Consider the following 22,149-nt stretch of genomic DNA (forward strand, 5'->3'; position numbering starts at 1 on the left):
ATACCACATAATTTTATGATTGCTGACAAATAAGTGGTAAATTCATTTATCAAATTAAAATAAATAAATTAATTACTAAGTATTTTAAACTTACAGAGTAACATATAATCCCATAGGAAATCTCATCCATCTGCAGCAATATTAAAAATATATCCCAGTACTAAAAGTATGTAAAGCTTATGTAAATCTCAGCTTTGGAAGGTAACATCTTATGAAGTACCATATTTTCTCTGTCACCTAATGTTCGACAAAGTCAAAGTGTTTTTGAAAACTTGCCTGAGGTTATATTAAGTTTTTCATCTAAGAATTAGTTTTATAAAGGCATTCTTGCGGTTCAAGTGATTGTATGAGGAAATCCACAGCAGACATAAGATTTGCTGAATTAAAGAGCTGGGGTTTCTTATTCTCTCCCCAGTAATGGTCAGTATTGTATATTTCTGTAAAATAAATCAATAGTCGTTTTTAAAAACCAGATTGACTACCATTATGTAGCATAGCTTTATTTCTTACTGTGCTTTAACAAGTAAATGCAGTACTTGTTGCAGTCAGGAACCGAGTCTCTCTCAAACAACATCCTGCTAATATAAGTAGCCAATTTTCCTGTCACTGTTTGTTCTGTTGCTGTTTTTGTTTTGTTTTTAAACTAAAATCTCCAGCATCTGCACACAGAATAAAACAGAACACAAACTTATGTTTTGAGAATGCACCTACTCCTGGAAAGTAGTGCTAAGTTTCCATTACCTGTCTTTTCTTTAGCAAATGTAAAATGAGTATACGTAACACATGCTGACATGATGAATACAGCTCATTTCCGTACAAATAGCAAGGTTAGAAGTCTTCACTTGCTTGAATGAAGCTGATAATTATGAGAGGAAAGGAGTCATAGCAGATGACTTCAGCCTTTCAAACCACTCCTAGAAGTACCTGTCCTGCACATGGCTCTCTTAAGGGGGCTCTGAAGGCTGTGCAGATGAGCCAGGCTGCATTGGCACGACTGAGCATTTCCAAATCCTATTTCGGATTCCTGTCCCCGCTCAAGCATTCTCAAGAACATAATACTGTTCTTCACACTGCCAAACTATACAAACACATGTACAAAGTCTTGAATGTAGACATAACCTTATGAAATGTAGTAGGAAATTATTCCCCAGAGCAAAGAGTGTACTCACTAATGGCAACTCCCATTTTGCCTGACAGCTTGGACCAAGTCCCTCTTGGATTCACATATATGCTTCTTCTTTAACACATTAATTCTCAATGCCAAACTAAATTCTACTTAAATATGAAAAAGGGAAAAAAGTAGAAGAAATCACTAAAATAGGACATCTGATGTTTAATTTACCCAAGTAAACTGAACATGAAACTGGTCAAAGAAAATCTGATTATGTCTTGCTTATTTCTTTTTTAAATCATATTGGGTGTCTAAGTGACATGTACTTAAGTGATGAACTGCATAGTGTGCAGGTTTATTCAGAGGTTAATCATCTTTTTATTTTGAGAATTTGCAAAGTGGTGCATTATTTTATTTGTGAATGGAAGATTACTGTTTCGAGGTTCTGTTACTATAGCAATACCAGCTGCAAATAGTAAGTAGATAAACAGCGTTTTGCATGTATTCATCCAGATACCTACTTTCAGACATATTCAGAGTAGCAGTCATAAGCTAGATTGAGACACTTTTGCTTTACATTTGTGTCTGTGAACTCCCTAACAGGGTTTGGTGAAGCTTTGTTATTGCACATTGTAATACAGTAAATCTGGCTGTGAGCATCATAGACTGCTCAGACATTCTGTTAATAAATAGTCAGATTTTTCAAAAACACTTAGACAAAACCTATTCTTTTATTCACGTTCAAAGAAAAAAGAGAAGAGCGACACTTCTAAGTGTACTTCTATTCATCATTTCACCCTTAAACTGACTCATGCCTTTCAGGTATGTAACATTAATAACTGGAAGTCACATTTTTCTTTCAGTAAATTGCAAAAGAGTGTGTTTGGAGTTCTTTTTATACATTCTCTCCACCTTCCTCAAGATCAGCAGGTAACCTACGATATTTGCTAATAAGAAAGAGATAATTTTAAGTGGATGTATTGAGTGGTGTTCCTCAAGTGTTCCACATAAGTTTAATTTTTTTCATTGAACTAAAGCCTTTCATTGCAAAGTACTTAAAGATGCCCTACAGAACCTGCCACTCCCAGAAGTAATCAACAGTTATTAGATAATATGGGCAAGATGAAGGACAAGCACACCAGCTCACATTTTAACCATTTTCATCTGTATCAATTATATATGAACAGAAAATGGCTGATGTGGCAGCTCTCTCAGTAGGAGAAGGGAGTGCTTTTATTGATACCTAGGGCAGCAGAGGAGAGTAGGTGATGAACTGGGGCCATGGGCACTGTCCCACATCACACAGCACTGGGAGCAAAAGAGGTGCAGTAAACACACAGAGCATAGAAAGAGATCCCCTGGAAATCTCCCATGGGAGCTGAAAAGGATTTAGAAATTGAAGGGGTTGAAAACGAGTGCGAGGGTGAGGAAAAAGAGGCAGAACATAACCTTTCTAGTTGGCAGTATTTGGTGACAAAATGCTGGGTACGTTTATATACATCACTCAGACCAACAAAGCTAATTACTCAATCAATTCACATGCATTCTTAGAAATATCCCAGTCTACAGAAAAGGTTAAGGGGCCCCATTAGATAATCCCATCAGATGAGTTTTGCAGATAGACCATGAGGTCATGGATGCGATTAGCAGCAGAACAAAGACAAGAGACCTTCAGGAGTAAAGGAACAAGCTCAGCACATTAGTGCTTACACTCTAGCTCCTTGATTCCATCTACCTGCATACAAGCACCTCTCCATCAGGAGATACTTTCAAGATAACCTACAGATTATGTATGTGAAAACACACATAATTCCTTAGAGGAACTGAATAAATATTTATGAAACTGAAATTATGTCTATCAGTCCAGATTGTTTGCTACTACCCTAAAACTTTCGGAAACATAAGCATATTCGGAAGCTATAGGGGACACATGCCCATTTTTTTGTTTGTTTTGTATCAGCAAGACATCTTGCTATTATTCAAATAATAGGAAACAAAAAGCCACAAATGTCACAGCAACAAGTTTTTCTGCTCACTGCTCTAATACTATTTTATAATTTACAAGGTTCTTTAAGCAGATCCAAACAGAATATCTATTATAAAGCACGTAACATCTAATGAACAGGCAGATAAACCTGTTCTCTATAACAGTAACACAATGTAATCCAAGAGGATTATTTGTCACTCTACAGACATCAAACTAATTCCAGCTCCCTCCACTTCTCCCCTGTTTTTAGCATGTACTACATACAAATAGATACAAGGCTGTCCAAGGACAACAGCTTCTCAAAGCTGTTATCTGCAGGAGAAAATCTTTGAAGAATTACGTGTTCTTTTTCTCCTCCTAAATATATCCTTCCCTCTGCTGTGTCGCAGGAGCATGGCATACCAACTGACATGGGGTACGCAGTGGCTCCACACCACTCTGGGGTCTACCCGGTCCACATCCAGCTGTATGAGGCCTGGAAGAAGGTCTGGCATATCCGAGTGACCAGCACAGAAGAATACCCGCACCTGAAGCCTGCACGGTACAGACGGGGCTTCATCCACAATGGCATCATGGTACACTACATTTCCATGCTTCATAGCAATATTACTTTAAGTGATTCAATCGTACGCTATTTTTACCAAATGTCTCAAGTTTTAATGCAATCATTAAAATTCTCTGTGACTGAGGATTTGTAAAGATGCCAAAGGAGTGCACTTGTTATGCAATTTTAAAAAGTCACAGAAACTCAGGCAACTGTAAATGTAATCCTCTGAAACTAAGTGTATTTGTAACCCAATCTACTACCAACCATCAGTCAAAAATATAAATGCATATTTTGAAATTCATTAAAGTGTCATTCAAGGTCTGGTTCATCTCTGTGCATGAAAGGATTAGAAACTCAACACTAGAGAGAATGAACAGGTGGAAGTAATCTCCTCCAGCATTTCTCTAGGGCCAAGGTTTCTTTCTGACCTGATTGTGCTCCTGAATCTCCCGGAACCAGGGACTGGACACATACTTGACTCTTCTACACCCCACATTTAATCTCTAAGATTATCCAGCCCAACCGTCCACCTTAGCACCAATAAATCCCACTAAACCATGTCCTTAAGTACCACTTCTCCATATCTCTTGAACACCTTCAGAGATGGTGACTCCCCCACCTCCATATGCAGCCTGTTCCCAATCAGTCTTTTGGAGTAGTTTTTCCTAACATAAAACCTGAATCTCCCCAGTGCAACTTGATGGCATTCCTTCAGTATGTCTCAATCAAAACCAACAAGTTACTGCATAAAGTCCAATTATGATTGGCAAAGACTTGAATTCAGCAATGCATTTACACATTAAAATGCTTCGCTGATCTTAAGGTTTATTTGTTTTTTGAGTAGAAAAATGAAAGCACTGACTGCAGGGAAACAAAAGGCCTTACCCAGGTGAATCGTGTCTCTGTATAAGTTAGGCAGTATCTATAAACTCTGACATTTGTTGTCTTTACTCATTGCAGCAGAGCCCTTTGATTATAACTAGTTAGCAATGTAACTAAAACATCTCCTTTTCCAAGAACAGTTTACTTCCCTACATCTGCTAGCTTGCAAATTTCTGACATGCAGCCTCCTGATTAATGATGGAATAGAGGCCTGACCTCAGATCACTCTCACATGCATGCTCCACCAGTCCTGAATGGTTTGACAGACAGAAGGGTTTCACTGTGATTTTTGCACACTGTAATACACAATGTGTTATGTTAAACTGAGGAAAACGTGAAGCTCATTTGAGGCCCACAGCCTTGAATGCAAATTCATTTCAGTGCCTCAGTAACGTTAATTACCTGCAGTAGTGAAGGTGGCCAGGAAGCGTTATTTATCCTTAAATAAACTAATCTTGCCAAGGGAAGAAATATTTAGCTTTTTGTTTTCTTTCTCTTCCAAACACCAGGAAACAAGCCCTTAATTATTATTGGATGAGATAGCTAAAGCAGTCTGCGTGTGTGATGCAGCTTTGCATCTGGAAATCATATCTGCAGGAATTTGCTTACAGTGTGAGTGCAGAAGGTGCACTAGAGTCTATAAACACACTGGGTTACAGAGTCGGAAATGACTGCAGCTTTGTTCAAGGATTACAGCGAATACATTAAAGTAAGTTTACAGAAATAATATTACAACGATGCTGTCATTTTGTTCTCAGGTGCTCCCTCGACAGACCTGTGGCCTTTTCACTCATACTATTTTTTACAAGGAGTATCCTGGGGGTCCTCAGGAGCTGGACAAAAGTATCCGAGGAGGTGAACTTTTCCTCACCATTCTCCTGAATCCTGTAGGTACCTTCTTTTGCTACTTTTGCTACTTTTGGACACACTGGAGTGATGGGAAGGAGGGAGGGAAGAAGGGAAAGGTATTAGTTTCCTTTGATCTACATTAGGAAATTAAAAAGAAGATTACTTGATCAGAGGGAACATACGGTTTAAGACGAAGGAAGAAAAAAACATCCAGAAATTAGTAAAAAAAAATTCTGGCTGTATGCAGCAAGTTGTTGGAAAATGCATTCATGTCATTTTCAAGCTTTCTCTCACCCTGAAGCTGAGTCCTTGCAAGAGGAAAGGACATTGCCACGTCTAACCAATATTGAAAGAAAACAGCAAGAGTAGAGAGAGCAGAGTGACCTTATTCCACTTTCCTTTCTGTTTCCCTAATCATAGTTCTGCACACTCCTAAGAGAACTTGTTGGAAACTCCAGGGCTCAGGGCTGATATCATTCCCTCGCCACCACTTCTTAAAAATAGGTCCTGCATAGCTAAAAAAAATACCCTCAGGCACTATATAGACTTCTAATGCCTACACATCACCTAGCAGTTATAGAAAAAAGATGAAATTGGCTGAACATTACTAATGAGGCAAGTGCATATAGGTAAGAAAGTAATAATTTCACAAAATACATGCAGAATAGCACCAGGAACAGTATTATCCAAGAATATATTGTGTTCAGTTATGCACTTTTTCTTTGTCAAGATTTTACAAACCATAACCTATTGAATATCTATGTAAATATATATGTGCATAAACAATCTATACACATATGGTTTGATCACGAGTATCACATTCTTTAGGATGATTTGCATAGCTATTGACCAGTTTTGTCTCTCAATAAAACAGGCTGAACTGTGCCATGCTAAAATGCATGTGCTCCCATAGTTAAGACAACACAATGTGTGTAGATACACAGATTTGACCGTGCTTATCAAGGAGGAAAGCCATGTGACTAAAAATGCTGCATTTTGAAGTAAACAACAGCCTGGTGTCATTTGAGACAGTAGCTTAGATGTTAGAGTGAGAAGAACAAAAAGTATACCAATTATTTTTTTTTTGCTGTTGTCCTCCCTTCCTCCTTTTCCTCTCAAATAAGGTATTCTACTCACAAGATAAATGACTTGTGTCTTGGTAGGTGGCCTAATTTTCAGTGGTTTTCAACTATGGTACTCATTGACTTTTTTGTAGAGGTACAGAAACTTCAGTTGAAGCTAGCTCTCAAATCCAGGTCGCTTTTATTTAAAGACCTAAGGATAGAAATTGGTGTCCTATAATTAGATGATTGTGTGTGAAAAATTTGGCTGGGGAGCTACGTTGGTGCCTGAGTCAAAGCAATTCAATGATCATAAAGAAAAGGGACATGTCTATTAGGAATTTTTCTATATCATACATGACAGCTAATTGAGAATACTAACTTGAAAATAAAAAAGCCGTTCTTTATCCTCTATCTGTTTACCTCTCTGACATGCTTTTTTCCCCTTAGCTTATTTAGTTTAACCTGGCTTGGGATGCTGCTGAAATTTACTGTGAGTTTTCTCATACATGGATTATTACCTGTGCTATCTTTGACTTAACTGAAGTTTTCCCCAGATTAAAACAGGTGAGCACTCAGCAGCAGTATATGCCCTCTTCCCAAGAAGAGGGATGCTCAGAGCATCCTCATTTCCTCCATCAATTGCCTATTCCACATCCAAGTTTTTGAGTATGCTCAAGCCACTCTGATTTCTTCTACATTTTCACATTTTCCTTAAATTACAAAATACTTCTTGTACCCTCCAATTTTCCTATAGAGTTCATAAAGTATTATTGAGCAGGATGAAACAAGATAGGCTTATCTCAACACTTATGATAGTCTCCTCAGTGTGTTATTCTGGAACCTCTGAGCTGCTTCTGAGTAGGACCAACCTCATAGGTGCTAGAGCATCTCTTCCCCCAGCTGGTCCTCACCCAAAAAACAACCAAATCTCTCCCTAAGGGGGCTCATAGCACAAACAGGCACACTAAGTGTCCCACCTTTTACACTGCACATAACGGAAAACTCAAGAAAAACAGTTGTATCCTTTGCTTATTAATGGTATGAGGTTTCAGAGATGATGCAGCAGCAAAGATGAGACTTTTCCTATGGAGGTGGTATGTAATGGCATGTGAAGCACTCCAGATTTAACTGTGCCTCAGTGATGTTCACAATAGAGTTAAAAAGACTTCTTCCCCCCAAAAAATAAATAAATAAAAAGGGGGAGGAGTAAGGTGTTATTTGATTTTTTTTTCTCAGTACTTGAGCTTGTTTTGACCAAACTATGTTCCAATAACTTGAGATCGCAATATATATTATTGGGTGGCATTTGAAGAGAGCAGCTTTATATCTATACTGTTAACGTTTGATTTTTTCCCCCCTCTACTTTTATGATTTTCTATCTCTACCTCATCAAAACAGCTATTTTATTGAGCTGAGGCACACAAGTGAAATACTGACATGCACTTCCCTGACTCTGAGTTAAGTATGAATCTACTCCAATATAGTGCTTATTCAGACAGGAAGAAATATAATTTAATCATGTATGAGCTGAAGATATACCACAAAACTCCACCATCATTCAAGTCAGGTTGGTACGCTACCGTATGAAATATGTGATGATGAGAATAAAAAAAATCCAGCCTTATCTCAGAAGGCTACTGATGTAAGTAGGAAGAAAGAATAAAATGAAATCAGCAACAGCTATGCACCCATTTTTTAAAAAAATACCAAATTTGGACAGCACACAAACGAGTAAATGGGGAGGTCCGGTTTTCATTCAAAGTAAGAAAAGATGTAGAGTTTTGGTGGTTAATTTGAAACACAACAGGGATTAGTATCCTAAAATCCATGCTATCTTCTGAAAAGGATCAAAAGAATGTCTATTCCAGACTCCACTCATAAAATAAATGGTGTGCTGTGAATGTGATTTTCTCCCCAAACTTCCGTAAGAATAGCAATGAGAGATTTTACAGCATATAACCTAGAAGACTTCCAGACACCTATGTCCATTAACAAGTATGCTTTTTTAAAACATTTGGATATTAACCTATGCATCTGGGGGCTTTACCAAGAGCAGTATGGTATAAACCAGTGTGTGCTGTCTGAATGGATTATGGAAATGAACTGTCTGGAATGCAAAGACTCTTTGAAAAATCATATTTTTTTCCATCTTATTTAATGAAATGCCTAATGTAGTTCATGGATAGAAATAATTTCCATAAAATAAAATCTTAACCATAACACAATAACCCCTGCCATGTAATTCGCTTTACCTATCGCTGTAGTTGCCCCGCTGAGTTTTGCAGCAAAAGCAACTGTCTGTACCATTGTTTATTTTTTAACTGTTGACATTGTTTACTTTTTTTTTTTTTTTAATCTAAAAGTCACAGCTCAGACTTTTTCTGGTGAGGAGAAGACTTTCATATAGAAAAACTAATAATTGCATCAGTTTTGGCTAGCATGGTTTCCAGTTTCACATTTGGGTCCTGGTATCCCACAAGGTACACAAGTGCCTATTTGCTCCTGACCTCCCTATCAGAGAGAACTACGCAATTTCTCCCAAAATAAATCAGGTCCTGTTCTGAGCATGGTTTGTCCCAGGTCTGTCCTGGGAAGCCAGCCTGGACAAGAGTGTTTCAACTCTTGTAGACCTCCAACACCATCCACAGAAAGCTTTGAATTCCCACATCTTCCTCGTGTCTTTATGTCCTTGAATATGCAACAAATTACCTGGGCAATGCATAACACCAGTGTCCTACAGCTTTAAGTCATTCTTTCAGGTACCTTGAGCTTAAAAAGCAGACATGCAAGCAAGTATTGAATTTGAGCCATGTGTGCAGAAGTGTCATCTGGCAGGAGCTGTGCAGTCATGATCTTCTCCCTCAAGTGGGCACGGAACAGCGGCACTCTCCCTACTTGGTACACACACATATATACAGCACTGCTGGCACCAGCTTCTGATGAGGCCTGGAAGCAACCAGGGCTGCTGGGGCTCTTGAAACTTCTTTCTGTTTGCCTTGTTGGAAAGGGCTGTAGGTGAAATTGCTGCTTCGAAATAGACTGATAGCACCAGCAAAACAAGCAAAGAGGCACTGTGCAGCATGGCCCCTTTCCCTTCACAGCATTAATTCATCACCCTGCTAACTCAAGCTGGCCCTTGGCACCAAGAACTACCACATTTATTCATCTGATGGAGGGGACAAGAGTACAGCTGAAATCACTTCATGTCCACTGTTACCCTGAGACAAGGCTTCCAGAAGTGAAAATCCATACGCTATTCTAAAGTAAACAAAATTATTACATTTGCTTCACACAGCATAAGACTTTCTTTTTCAGTCTGTTCTGAATTTCAGGAATAACTGCAATCCCTTAATTAAAATCAGCACATCACCACCTTTTGCCTTGGAACACAGCTATTTCTCTAAAATGAAACAAGAACTCAGCTATTTCTGTTCTCCCAGCTTCCTAGCTTACCAAGTCAAGGTTCAAACCTGAACACATGTGAACAAGTGGGGTTATAAGCCATTCTGAGCAGGCACATGCATGATGAGGGGATGAGGGATGTTTAGCATGAATAGCAGCCCAGGCTCAATGGAACCAATCAGCGCTGGCTTCCAAGAGGAGTGCCAAGTTTTCAAGTCTCAAATTGCTGTCCATACATCCTCTCTGCATTGATATCCATATGGATAGAGTAGTACATAGGATATCACAGTATCCACTATTAGTCTAAGGAAGCAGATTTCTACCTCATTCCCCCCCCCCCTCCTGCCCCAAACAAGCGCAAGTACAAACACTACTTAAATAATCAAGATTCTGATTAAACACTTTTTCAATTAGTTTGATTACTGAAGCACATTTCAAATTTAATTAACTGTGAGGCAGGGAATTTACAAAATAGGAAAAATGTAACAGATAGGAAACTTTTATAGCAGGGGGAGGGTGGGAGATAATTAAGTTCTTGTTTGAGGTAAAGAAAATACATTTACATTTTGGAAAGGGAAAGAACTGCATATCTGCTCTCCATTCCCAACACAAAAGCGCTTCCAATGAAGGCTACTGGAAAATCTTCTATTTTTCTCTCCTGAAGCTTGACAAGCACAGGGAATACAGAAATCCTGATCATTACCCAAAATGAAGCGATTTCAGCAAATGTATAACAAGTATATATTAAGCTCATATAAAAAAATGTTTGCACTTTTGAAAAGAAATGCTACTACAAAAGTAGTTAAATTAGAAAATGCCCAAGTGACATTGCATTAGGGTAGTTTCTTGAGAAACTGTCAACAGGATCTTCTGATGGATTTTTTTAAATGGTTTCTACTGAATACTCTGTGGCTCAGATATATATTTTCACTCTCTAATTTATGAATCCTAGGGATGAGTCACGTCTGGCAGAGATGATTTAGTGGTATGCAGAGGAGGGATAAATTCCACCAACAGACAGAAATCAAACCAACTTTCCTTTGAGTTTTAATGAGGGCTATAAGAATACCAGCCAGACCTTTCCAGGACCCAGCTAATGCAGTAGGCTGCTTGAGTCTAGAGTTTGGGGTACTTATTCTTTGCATAAACACTTCAAAGCAAAGCTCATTAAAGGTAGCAGGAAAAGTCTCAGTGAACAGACTGGGTTTGAAATAAATCTACATAGGGCAACTCCTTCAAAAGGTTTCCATCTAGCTCCTCTCTGAACAGTTTCATTCATTTTAAGGCTTAGAACAATAACAAGGAGCTTCAGATGTATTTAAAAAATTAGAAACATGCATGCAATTTGGGATGGAAAATGGGACTTTACTGTGGCTATTGCAGGTTTCTTTTACAGTTTCATACCAAAAAAAAAAAAAAAAAAAAAAAAGAAATGAAAAATTCAAATAGGATATTTTTTCTCCTTTTTCTGGACCAAAGCTAGCAGTTCAATCAGTGCTATGTTATTATCATCAATGCTGTTTGTTTGACAATGCTACTGTGATTTGACAGCGACATCAAAAATCAGTTAACCACAAAATTCTAATTAGGACACAGGCAGAGTCAGCATTTTCCTGCCAGTGCTGAGAAAACAGCAAAACCACCACAGTCAAATAGCAATAAGCAAGGGAAGAAAAAAAGAAAAAACATCAATTGGTCAAAAATACAAAAATTTTTTTGTGAAAACTTCTTTTGTACCTAATCTTATTCTGATAGCAAACTTAAAATCTTTCACCCAACTAAGAATTACAGCTCTTATCTCTGCACAGTGATAGCATGCATGCCCTTGTTAGTTGCACCTAAAATACAAAACATTGCTACACCTTCAAGTCAGTAACTAAAGAATTACCCACCACATTGCACTCCTGCATTGTCTGGCAGCTTTCTTTCCAGCAGCGAAAGTTCATTTCTGGTCACTTCTGATCTCATGCGATCTTTCCACATGAGAAGACCCAAGTCCCTGGTAGGGTGTGCATCCCACAGAGAACACACAGCCAGCATTAGCTGGCAACATGAAAGCACAGCATCCCAAGTCAGAGAGTGCCAGAACCATTAGGAAATGCTTGTTTCAGCCTACTTGTTCTGATTTTTCTTTAGAGCACTAGCCAGGAGAAATACCATGGCCTTAACATCTGAATCTAACACTACCCAGCTACTTAATGTGATAGAAAATTATCTGGTCTCAACCCCACAGAAACCTGATCCCTTGCAAAAAATTATAAAAATAATAATAATAAATAGCTCTTCAGGTGCAGAGCATCCCACAGCTTCAACAGGAAAACAAAGTCACCTTAAAGTTCTGATTGGATGGTGGGTGACTTTTGTTCAATTTGTTGTTGTTAGGATTTTTTGGTGTGTTTTTCCTTTTTTAAACAAACAGAAATTTCCTTTTCTCTTTTCCAAAGTCTTGCCAATTCCTTAGAAACATTTTGCAGTGCTTTGAGGTGATTTCAAAGCATTATTTTCTCAATGTTGGCTTTATTGTTTCCTGTAATTATAAGAAATGCAAGGGAGATTTTATTTCAAAGAATTCAACATTCCAGTCATTTTTAGAATGTTTTTTTTTAATTGTTGTTTTTGGTTTCTTTTTAATTCTAATTCTCATTATTTACTCAGCTTAATTTCCCTTTAGAAAAAAAAAAAGCAAAAACAAACTCTTTCCAGGATACTTTTTAAATCCCCCTCCCTTGTTTGTCACCAGCTCTGCTCCACACTGCTTTTTTGTCTTTTTTTAATTGCTTCCCTTCAGATCTATTCATTCACTTTTGTGCTCAATGTACTTGGTCCAAGGAGAAGACAAGTACACTGGTGTTACATTCAGCCTGCACTGAGGTACTTCCTCCTCAAAGAGCTTTACTGATATGCACCAGTAACGCTTTTAAGGTGTGCTCACAGCTGCCTCTATCATAAGCTAACATGAACAAGCACAGAGCATGAAGTACAGTGAGGAAGCTGAAGGAACAGAGCAAATCTATCTTGCTTCAAAATGCAGTCCATGAAGATTTACAATTAAAAAAATAAACTTCATAGCATACTGCTCCCAAACTGAAATACTTCCAGCACCAAAGAGCAGGTTTCTTACAAGAGAGCTTAATGAACTCCATTGGAATTTAAATATCTGTAGGTTTTTCCAGATCTGCATGTCAGCCTCAGAACTAAGTAGGTTCAGTCCATGTTCTCTGACCATTGCCCCTTTTTCAGCTTCCTGAGAAATGCTCAGGCATATTTAAAGCCCACTCTCACAAATTGTTCTGTATATCACATCTACAGCAACCTGTATTTTACATCGACAGTATCCACAAGGTCTTCAGTATCTTTTTTCTAGTTCATCTCCTTCACTCCCCTGCTTCATAGACGATAAACTACAGTCATAAACGTTTAACAGCCAAGATAAGCTAATAAATACAACCCTAAATATTATCGCCATTACAAACAAGAGCAAGAGTCATTTCTTCTAAAAATTCTCTTTAAACAGACAGCTTTTTATTAAGTCAGCAAGTAACGGCACAAGAGGCACCTCAGTCCAACACTAAAGTAAGAATAAGTATGCTGGGCTTTGAAAAGACTCAGCAAGACCCACTTGCTCAAACAAAAAGTCAGTTAATTGGATTTACTTGCCAGTCTGGTGCATATTGCACTCATTATTTGTTGACCTTAAAAAGATGATGGATAACCCTTAATACCATCACCTCTTTTAATGCAGCATCCTTCCGAATTTCTGTTAACTTACAGATGTGCCTCAGGTCCAAAGCCACCAGCCCCACCTTAGAGATACCAACAAGTTAACTCCAACAGAAGAAATAGCTGTTGACCTTGCTGCATGTGAGGACAAAGATTTGCAAAAAGTATGACCCTGTGTGTGTACATAAGGCTACCTTCAAAAAGCAGGAAAAAAATCAGAAATTGAAACAAAATGGGAACCTAAAATCTTAAGGCTTTCCCCTTTGTCCAGTCAAGGCTGACTGCAATGAAGAAAGATTTTATGCAGCCTAAACTAGGATATCCCTTAGAGAGATCATTAAATTGAAGGTCTGTATCAAGAAAAAGATTATTTTTTATATCTGGTGTCTTAATTCAGAAGACACCTCCTCTCTTTCTATTCTTTCTCAGTATTTCTCCCCGGTATGGATATAAAGTACACTGGGCTAACTTTTTTTTCTTATTACTGCAAGGCATCCAGTCTTCTGATGGTTCCTTTTTCATAGTTCCACCATAAACATAGTTATAGATTTACATCTGCATCACCACAAAGTGCCCAGAGATATAAGTATACTTTGCAAAAGTATGTTTTGTCTTCCAAATCAAAACAAAATACCGGCAACTGATAGACTTGGAGAATATGCCCTACAAGAGCAACTGAAGAAACTGGGTCTGTTTAGCCTGGGGAGAAATGAGGCTGAGGGGAGACCTTATTGCTCTCCTCCAATATCTGAAAGGTGCTTACAGCGAGAGCCGGGTTGGCCTCTTCTCACTGGTGACAGGATGAAGGGAAATGGCCTCAAGTTGTGGCAGGGTAAGTTTAGGTTGGATATCAGGAAAAACCTCTTTACAGGAAAGGCTGTTAAGCACTGGAATAGGCTCCCCAGGGAGATGGCTGAGTCACCATCCCTGGATGTGTTTAAAAACTGTTTGAATGTGCTGCTCAGGGACAGGATTTAGCTGAGTGTTGTTAGTTAGGGTACTATGGTTAGGCTGGGGTTGGACTTGATGAACTTTAAAGTCTTTTCCAACCTGAATAATTCTATGATTCTATGACTTTTAATGTTGAAAAAAGAAGAAGAAAAAGGGAAAGTTAGACACCTAATAAGTCAGACATTTATTTTAAGCTCCTCTTGTCTCAGTCAAACAACTCCAAGAAACTTTAACCTGAGCTGAAAAGTAATATATGAATTCAGGAAAATTTGTTTCTTTTGTAGGAATTGGTTGCTGATTGAGAGTGAAATCAGACCTGTGATTGAAAGGAAACTTAGAACTCAACTCAGGAGAAGCTGACCCTAAATAAGGTGCATCATTATTTTAACTGTAATCAAAACATGATTGCACACCACAGAAAGACAAATTCTTCATAAATATCAAGGGATGCTTTTAATTTTGATGGCCACTTAGATGCATTTACAGTGAGTGTAAAGAGGCTACTGCTCATTTCCAGTTTGTTAGATCCAGATTCTACATTTCCCACATGTCATACTTACATTTTGTTTTTGTTTCCTGCCTTAACTCCCCACAAGAATCGACAGGAATCACACCATTGCCTCAGAATATTAAATGTAAATGCAAAGAGGGGTTAATTCCTACCTTCCATGAGAGATCTGGGAGTATTATTGTGGAACATCTTGAGCATTAATAATATTTTTATTTGCTTTGTTTCACTGAGCATAACTGCAGAAAAAAATAAAAAATAACCTTGGGCTTTGTAGAAGATACAGTGTGATCCAAAAGTAATTTATAACTGTTCTAATAAGGGCCATGTGAATAGATAATCTCAGAATATTTCAGGAACAGGAGAAACAAAATCCTCCCCACTACAAAAAGGTCAATATTCGTTGAGCCATCATTAGCAGCCTACTGCACATGGGAGAGGGACATGCCTGTCCCTGTTATTTTAATTACATTACGTTCTGTCTACCAACATAAAAGGGAGCTTTATTATTAACCAGCTATGTCAGAATTTGTTTTAATGGTTACAAACACATCACACCAAGTTAATATATATAAAGGTAGTCGATTCTTATTCTTCTTTGTACTGCAGCCCTCTGACCTGCATGGAAAATGTAAAGACCAGTTGTACTGTGTGTAAGTGGACACTGCAGTGAAGCACACAAATAATCAGATGCTCGTCCCAATTCAGAGGACCATGAGGCTCCATCCCAGGAGCACACCAGCCAAAGTCACCCATGTGGGTGGTGTCACTGCGTGAAGCAGTCAGTAGCATTTCCCTGAGTATGTGGGTAGTATCTCTTCTTTATTCAGAAAGACACTTGTATCCCCTGCACATTCAGAATTACAAACACCTTCTGTCCTCCTCCTGCCACAGTCCATAGTGAGGCTCAGTATAACAATATGCACTAATACTGAAGGACGACATACTACAAAAGTACCTCTATCTACCACAGTCACCCCTTCCCCAATAGACATCTCTTTTGTAACTAGAAGCACTGTAAGCACTGATAACGAGATATAAATATTGTAATATAGGCACAGAAGTTGAAGCCACTTTTATCGTTCAACTTCAGGTGTACGATTACATCCATTTCAACCTTGCTCAGGCTTTTGAATCCTTTTTCTCCTTTAAAGATAATTCTTCCTTCATCCTACACTGTCGTACCAGCTGGAAAGAACTGGTATAGGAAAACATTATCCTGTGGAAACTCAAGCCTTCAGCAGCATATTTAGAAACTAATTAGCTTGAAACTGAGAGCATAAAGAAAATGTTTCTAGGATAACACATGATCTTTCTTTCTCTTTTTCTTCCATGACATTTTCCTTCTTTATGGCAGTTGATACTCCACACCATACGTTTGGGTACTTTATCAGAATTACTTCTCAGCAAGCTAGGTGATGGCAGAAATAGTAATAAATGGCTGTGTGTCAACAAGAGGGTTATTGGGAAAAAAAGAAAAAGAATCTGTTGCCTTCAAGCACACACCATACAATAATTTATTAAATTGTCAGAAGCAAACCTTTAAGGTAAGAATGAGCTGACTCAGAATTCTCTGATTATTGAAAATGAATCCTTAATAGAAGTAAATGGACAAGAACAAAATTTCCTTGCTCTGTTTGCCATTTAAAATTAATTGAAAAGTGGCTGATTTGAGAATATTATATCCTCTAGTGAACTGAAAATGTTGTGGGGTTTTTTTTCCTCTGAAACCAAGAGTAGAGAATTAAATTAACTCTGAGGTTTGTTTGCTCATAGTAGGCCACCAAAATAGATTAATTAATCATCATTTATGAATACTCTATAACACACGATAGTCAGCTCTTCATAAAACTGCAAGAATAGCAACATGACAGTAGAACAGTTATAAAAACAAATGATATATTTCTTGCATCTCCAATCTATATCAACTGACATGACATTTCTCCCTCTGCAGTTTGAAAGAAAATATTCCAGTGAAAACACTTACTCAGTGTTTTATAAGAGGCCTCAGTTTAAACAGGATGATTTACAGTTGCTCCATATCTGTGTGCTACACAGGGTTCTGGCCAGACATTTTCATAGAGAAATCCACTTTAGCTCAGAGATTTTTACCTTTCTCTACTTGCAGAGTATGATGCGCCACATTAATGATCACAGATTAATTCCATCATTCAAAATACAATTAGAAAAATATCTATTTAAACATCTATGAAGAGAAAATTCAGAGAAACAGTCATTTATGGGCATTTATCCAAACCAGTGATAACTGTGTCCAATATTTACCATCACAAGATAGACAAGCATATTCCTCCTGAAGTTCAGCTGTCTCAGATTATGTTTTAACACACTGATCAGAAAGATAAACAGGAAAACATGGCTGTAGATACAGTACCGGGAAATACCGACCTTTCTCCTCAGGTATTAAAGCCACCATATGCTGAACTTAGGAATATCCACAGTTAGTCAAGTAACAGTGAAAATACTCTTCCTTAGAAACCATCTGAGTAGTTTGGGAACACCTTGAGGGCAAGATTTAACCCCAGGTCATTGCAGAGAATATTTGATGGAGCATCCCCAGATGACATACAGTGAAAAAGTGGAAAGATCAGAGTCAAACTCATAGATTGGCCTGTGCAAAACACCAGGCTCAAACACAGTGCTCATAAATATTTATTACCACTGTTATTAGTTATTTGGCAGCCTGGCCACTGCTGGCTCCCTTCATTGAATGCCATCCAGTTATTTACACAGATTCCTGAGTGGCAGTCTGCTCTTCTTATCCAAGAATCATAACCATGCAAGTATTACATGGGTAGAGCAAACAGTCTCTTAATTATATATCATATCCTTCGGGGTCTACATAACTGAGGTTTTACACTGCTTAAAATGTAAGCATTACATTTAGATTTCTTCAAGGTAATGGAAGAGCAGTTTATTTCCATTAAAATAAAAAGCCAAACAGGAATATGTTCTGACTCTTTTCCACTCACACAAGTTAAGAAGCCCCATAAGATATTCTCCAAATTTCAGAAATAATTAGTTTCATTGCAAAGATATTAAATCTACGCTAAAAAGCGATCCCTCCTGGATTGTCTGCAATATCTACATGCTACTAAAATATGTCATTATTTAATTAGCTATCAGGCATTTAAGAACAACCATACACAAACAAAGGGCAAAGCTGTTCTCTTCCTAGAAATAAGGCTAAGAAGTGGGAAAACTTAGTCAGAGTAAAGTAAAAAAGCTTAGTGTTTGGCACCCAGGCTAGTTGATACTCATGGCTCCTGACTGAGCACTGAGGTTTAGCTGAATGTATCGGTCTCCCCATACAAGGGCATGCAAAGCTGCTCTAAATGTATTCATTCATATAAAATCCATCAACTAATTAAATCATTAGGTCTTTAACACCACCCAACAACCCCTGCCTGGATATGTGTTGTCCTCTTCAGCCCTGCCCCACATTGCAGTGCAGAATGCAGAACATAAGGCTCTGTGCACAGTCCCTTTCACCTGGGCAACACTGCTTGAGAAATAAAAGCGTAGACTTCAGACAAAGAAGTAGACAGCATCCCAGTGTGAGGGCCTGGCCCACCTCACCATCTCCATGTGGTTGGGCAGGGCTGCCCTCCTCCACCTGCACAAACAGAGGACAAATCAAGGCCCAACAATTTGGCTAACACAGGGCTTTCCTATATCAGCAGCCCTTTTCAACCCATTCGACTTCATGAAGAACAAGGCTGACACAATGCTCCTTCCCCTCTTCCTTTATAATACAAAATAAGGGGATTATTTACAGGTATTTAAAATTTTCAGATATGCTGTGGTGGAGACAGAGCTTGTAAGAGCACTATATAATGCTGCCTACAGCTGTCCACTCCAATGCACTGGGAAGGACTCAGGCTAATGCTGACCCAGGATTGTCATTCACCTGCTGGCTCAGATCAACCCTTCTGCCGTGATGATGCACGAGGAGAGAGACGAGGCATTATTAACAGTAAGGAAGGCTGTCCTCAGTGCAGTAATAGGGAGAACTTCACATTTTGCTGTAAATAAAGCCAGTCACCGTGGGATATAGTTAGGTATCCTTGATGCCAAGGAATATTCAAATTAATTGGCACAAAATAATTGAAGCTATACTGATTTCCATCTGCAGAGGATTATGAGTAAGGAGATGACAGCCTCAACTAGCATTATGTTGTTGCTTGATAGGAGTTAAAGAACACACAAAGTACACAGGCAAGGAAATGAGAAATTGATATCTATCTCCTTATACAAACTCTTTGATCATCTCTAAAATCTGAAGACTAGAACCATCAGAGACTTCGAAGCTGTTTCTTTAATGACACTTTCATTATTCTTTCAGAAAGTCTTGGTGTACAAATCTGACTTGAGACAATTGCCCACATCCTTTTTCATCTGGTTCGTGTTTTAAATTTGAAGTCAGGTTTATTCTTGAGCCTAAACTGAATACATTTTCTTTCAGAGAGGAAGTTTATAGCTCAAGGAAACATTTTCAATAAGAAAACATAGATGGCAACAAAGAAAATCCCAATTTCATGAAGTTCACCTTAAAATGTAAATATTTTCTTACAACAGAAGGATGTAATTACTCTAGACTTTTGCCAAGACGTGACAGAGCGCACAGATGTAGCATCACATTTGCACAGATTTCATTGGAGTTCAGCCACAGTTAGATGTACTGTTGACCACTTATACAAGTGTGACAAATGAAGAGACAAAGAAATTCATTTACTTTCTCCACTCTAATACAGCTCTGCACTGATTGCGTAAAGTCAAAAGCATCAGGGCTGTTTCCCTCCCCCCATTTTTGGTGGGGCTATTTTTTTAAGGGCATACTGTCATAGCCTGCAAAAGTAATGAAAAAATAATTATAGGAGTTACAAAATAATGGAGTGGAATCATCTAACTAGATTCCTTCATCTAGGACCACGGGCACTGGGAGTATCAAAACCATATATAACACAGGAGATGGTTGTTGTATTGAAATATGATGATTAATCTTTAAGTAAGAAGTGAGACTCGGTAGATATTAGAAGATTAAAATAAGAAACAAGCATAGCAAGTTTACTTGCATAGGGAATAGAATAGGAAAGCACATGAATTTTATGTTAATAATTTATGCAGCCATATCAACTAAATAATGGAAAAGTAGAAAGCTTTTCTTTTTGAATAGGGAATTTTAGAAAAACATAGAAACACTGCAGCATTCATATAGTTCTACCAAAGCCATGTACTACCACTGATCAACAACAGCTTCCCTTCCCATCACTGGAAACACTTAGGATGGAATATAGCCACTGTAATAAATAGGGGCATGGGAAATAAAGTGCCATTCAACATTTTTGTTTTCCCTTCAAAGGGAAAAGTGCTACTTCCTAAACACTGCTTTCGTTGCTTCTTTTAGAGATATCACATTTGGAAAATATTTGATTATCCTGTCAAGAATGCTAAGAGAAAGAGATGTAAAAAGGGGAAATAAAGTTGTTTGATTTTTTTTTTTTTAATTTTTTATTTAAATGTGATTTTTCAGGCATGTGGATGACTTTGCTTAGTAGCAGAAGGGCCATGAATATGAATAGTGCTGAATTCTAGAGAAACAATTTGTCATTATTAAAATTAGTGCTTTGTCAACACAAAACTCTCAGTTCCAGCTTCCTTTTTGTGCAATTGCACAAACAGCTGCATTAAGGGCTCAGCATTCTGGGATTCATTATCAGTGAATGGGGCTCTGGCTCATAAGGTACAAGAAAAGTCTGCAATTCATAATAGGAGGCTGTCAGGATGTGAAATACATTGAACACTCGAAATTGAAAGAGGTATTTGTGTGGTCAGCCTAGCATGGAGCTACTCCGTATTAGTAAATGGACACTTGACAGTTTTGCATTTCTCAGCCATGACATACCATTTACACATTCAGAAATACAACATGCTACCATCTAGATCCAATTATGAGAGCTTGCTCTTGGAGCAACCGCATAGCATTTTCTAAGCACAATGAAAAAAGACAGAAGAGCAAAATTCTTTTTTTCTGGGAAACATTCATGCAAGAGGAACAGAGAAGAGCAGTAAACACTACCAACTTTCTACAAGAAAGAATGCTTGCACCACTCATCTCCCAATATGCACAGCATTTAATCTAGTTTATTTTTACATGAATTCACTCCCTCTTGCTAAATTTCATTCAAGAGGCACATAAGTAAGAGGGAAAGCTGCTAAAGATGGTGCAAAACAAGTTTCTCTTAGAGGAGGAAATCTGTGCAAGACCTATCTCGACCCCTGGGCTTCCCAGTAAGGGGGTAATGCATCAGCAAAGCAGCAGGAAGGAGCCTAAGAAGGAAAATTGCTTTTACTTATTGCTGACTGTCTGTTAAGATGAGACAGAGCACATAATTCGTACAGAAGTTTTGTAAACGACTTTCCCCACAAGAAGCATGGATTTATGGATAGGCATTGTTTCAAGTATTCGCATGAAGACAGACAGTATGGCACTTTGGGGGAGAGTTCACTGGGCATGGTGGCAACAGACTGTTTGGACTAGATCTTTTCCTTGTGGTCTTTTCCAACCCAAAAATATCCTATGGGTACTTAATTCCCCACATGCTACAATACCAGGGAGGTTTGTTGTGGCATACTTTAGCTGGATGCCAGAGCACTAATGGCCCATTTTCCAGGAATTTGTTCTAGATGTGGACATGTTATTCTCAAGCAGAATGCAAACTTTATGATAGATATTACTACAAAATAAAGATAGCAAGGACCTGAGTGGCTGTGGAACACAAAACTTCTGTGAAACACATAGGAAGAAGCCTTGTTTAATATTAGCTCCTATACAAACAACACAGTCAGGGTGAGGGATTTAAATCAGGACTCATCCTCACCTCCTAAAGGTGCAGATTTGAAGTGAAACATCAAACATTCCTGCACTCAACTAAACTGCATGTTTAGGGTGAACAAAATCCTGTAGTAAACAAACACATGCACAATAAGGACAGCAGTCTGAAAGCAACTGAGCCCTGCTTTAGGAAGTGACTTTGCTCTTTGGCGTTCAGAAAATTCGCATTCTTGATGTCTTATATACTGAGCAATTTAAGTCCCTGAAAATGAAGG

General features: G+C 38.2%; 1 protein-coding gene across 4 annotated transcripts in view; it reads left to right on the forward strand.

The window, feature by feature from the left end:
- Nucleotides 1-22,149, forward strand: part of NDST4 (N-deacetylase and N-sulfotransferase 4) — a 104,611-nt gene that overhangs the window by 56,196 nt on the left and 26,266 nt on the right. For all 4 annotated transcript variants that reach the window (XM_032444374.1, XM_032444373.1, XM_015861948.2 and 1 more), the window contains 2 exons: nt 3,488-3,673; nt 5,286-5,414. In XM_032444374.1, coding sequence (XP_032300265.1) covers nt 3,488-3,673; nt 5,286-5,414 — 315 coding nt within the window. The remainder of the gene's footprint in view (nt 1-3,487; nt 3,674-5,285; nt 5,415-22,149) is intronic.

Source organism: Coturnix japonica, chromosome 4, assembly GCF_001577835.2.
Source record: "Coturnix japonica isolate 7356 chromosome 4, Coturnix japonica 2.1, whole genome shotgun sequence".
In the NCBI taxonomy this organism is placed as follows: Eukaryota; Metazoa; Chordata; class Aves; order Galliformes; family Phasianidae; genus Coturnix; species Coturnix japonica.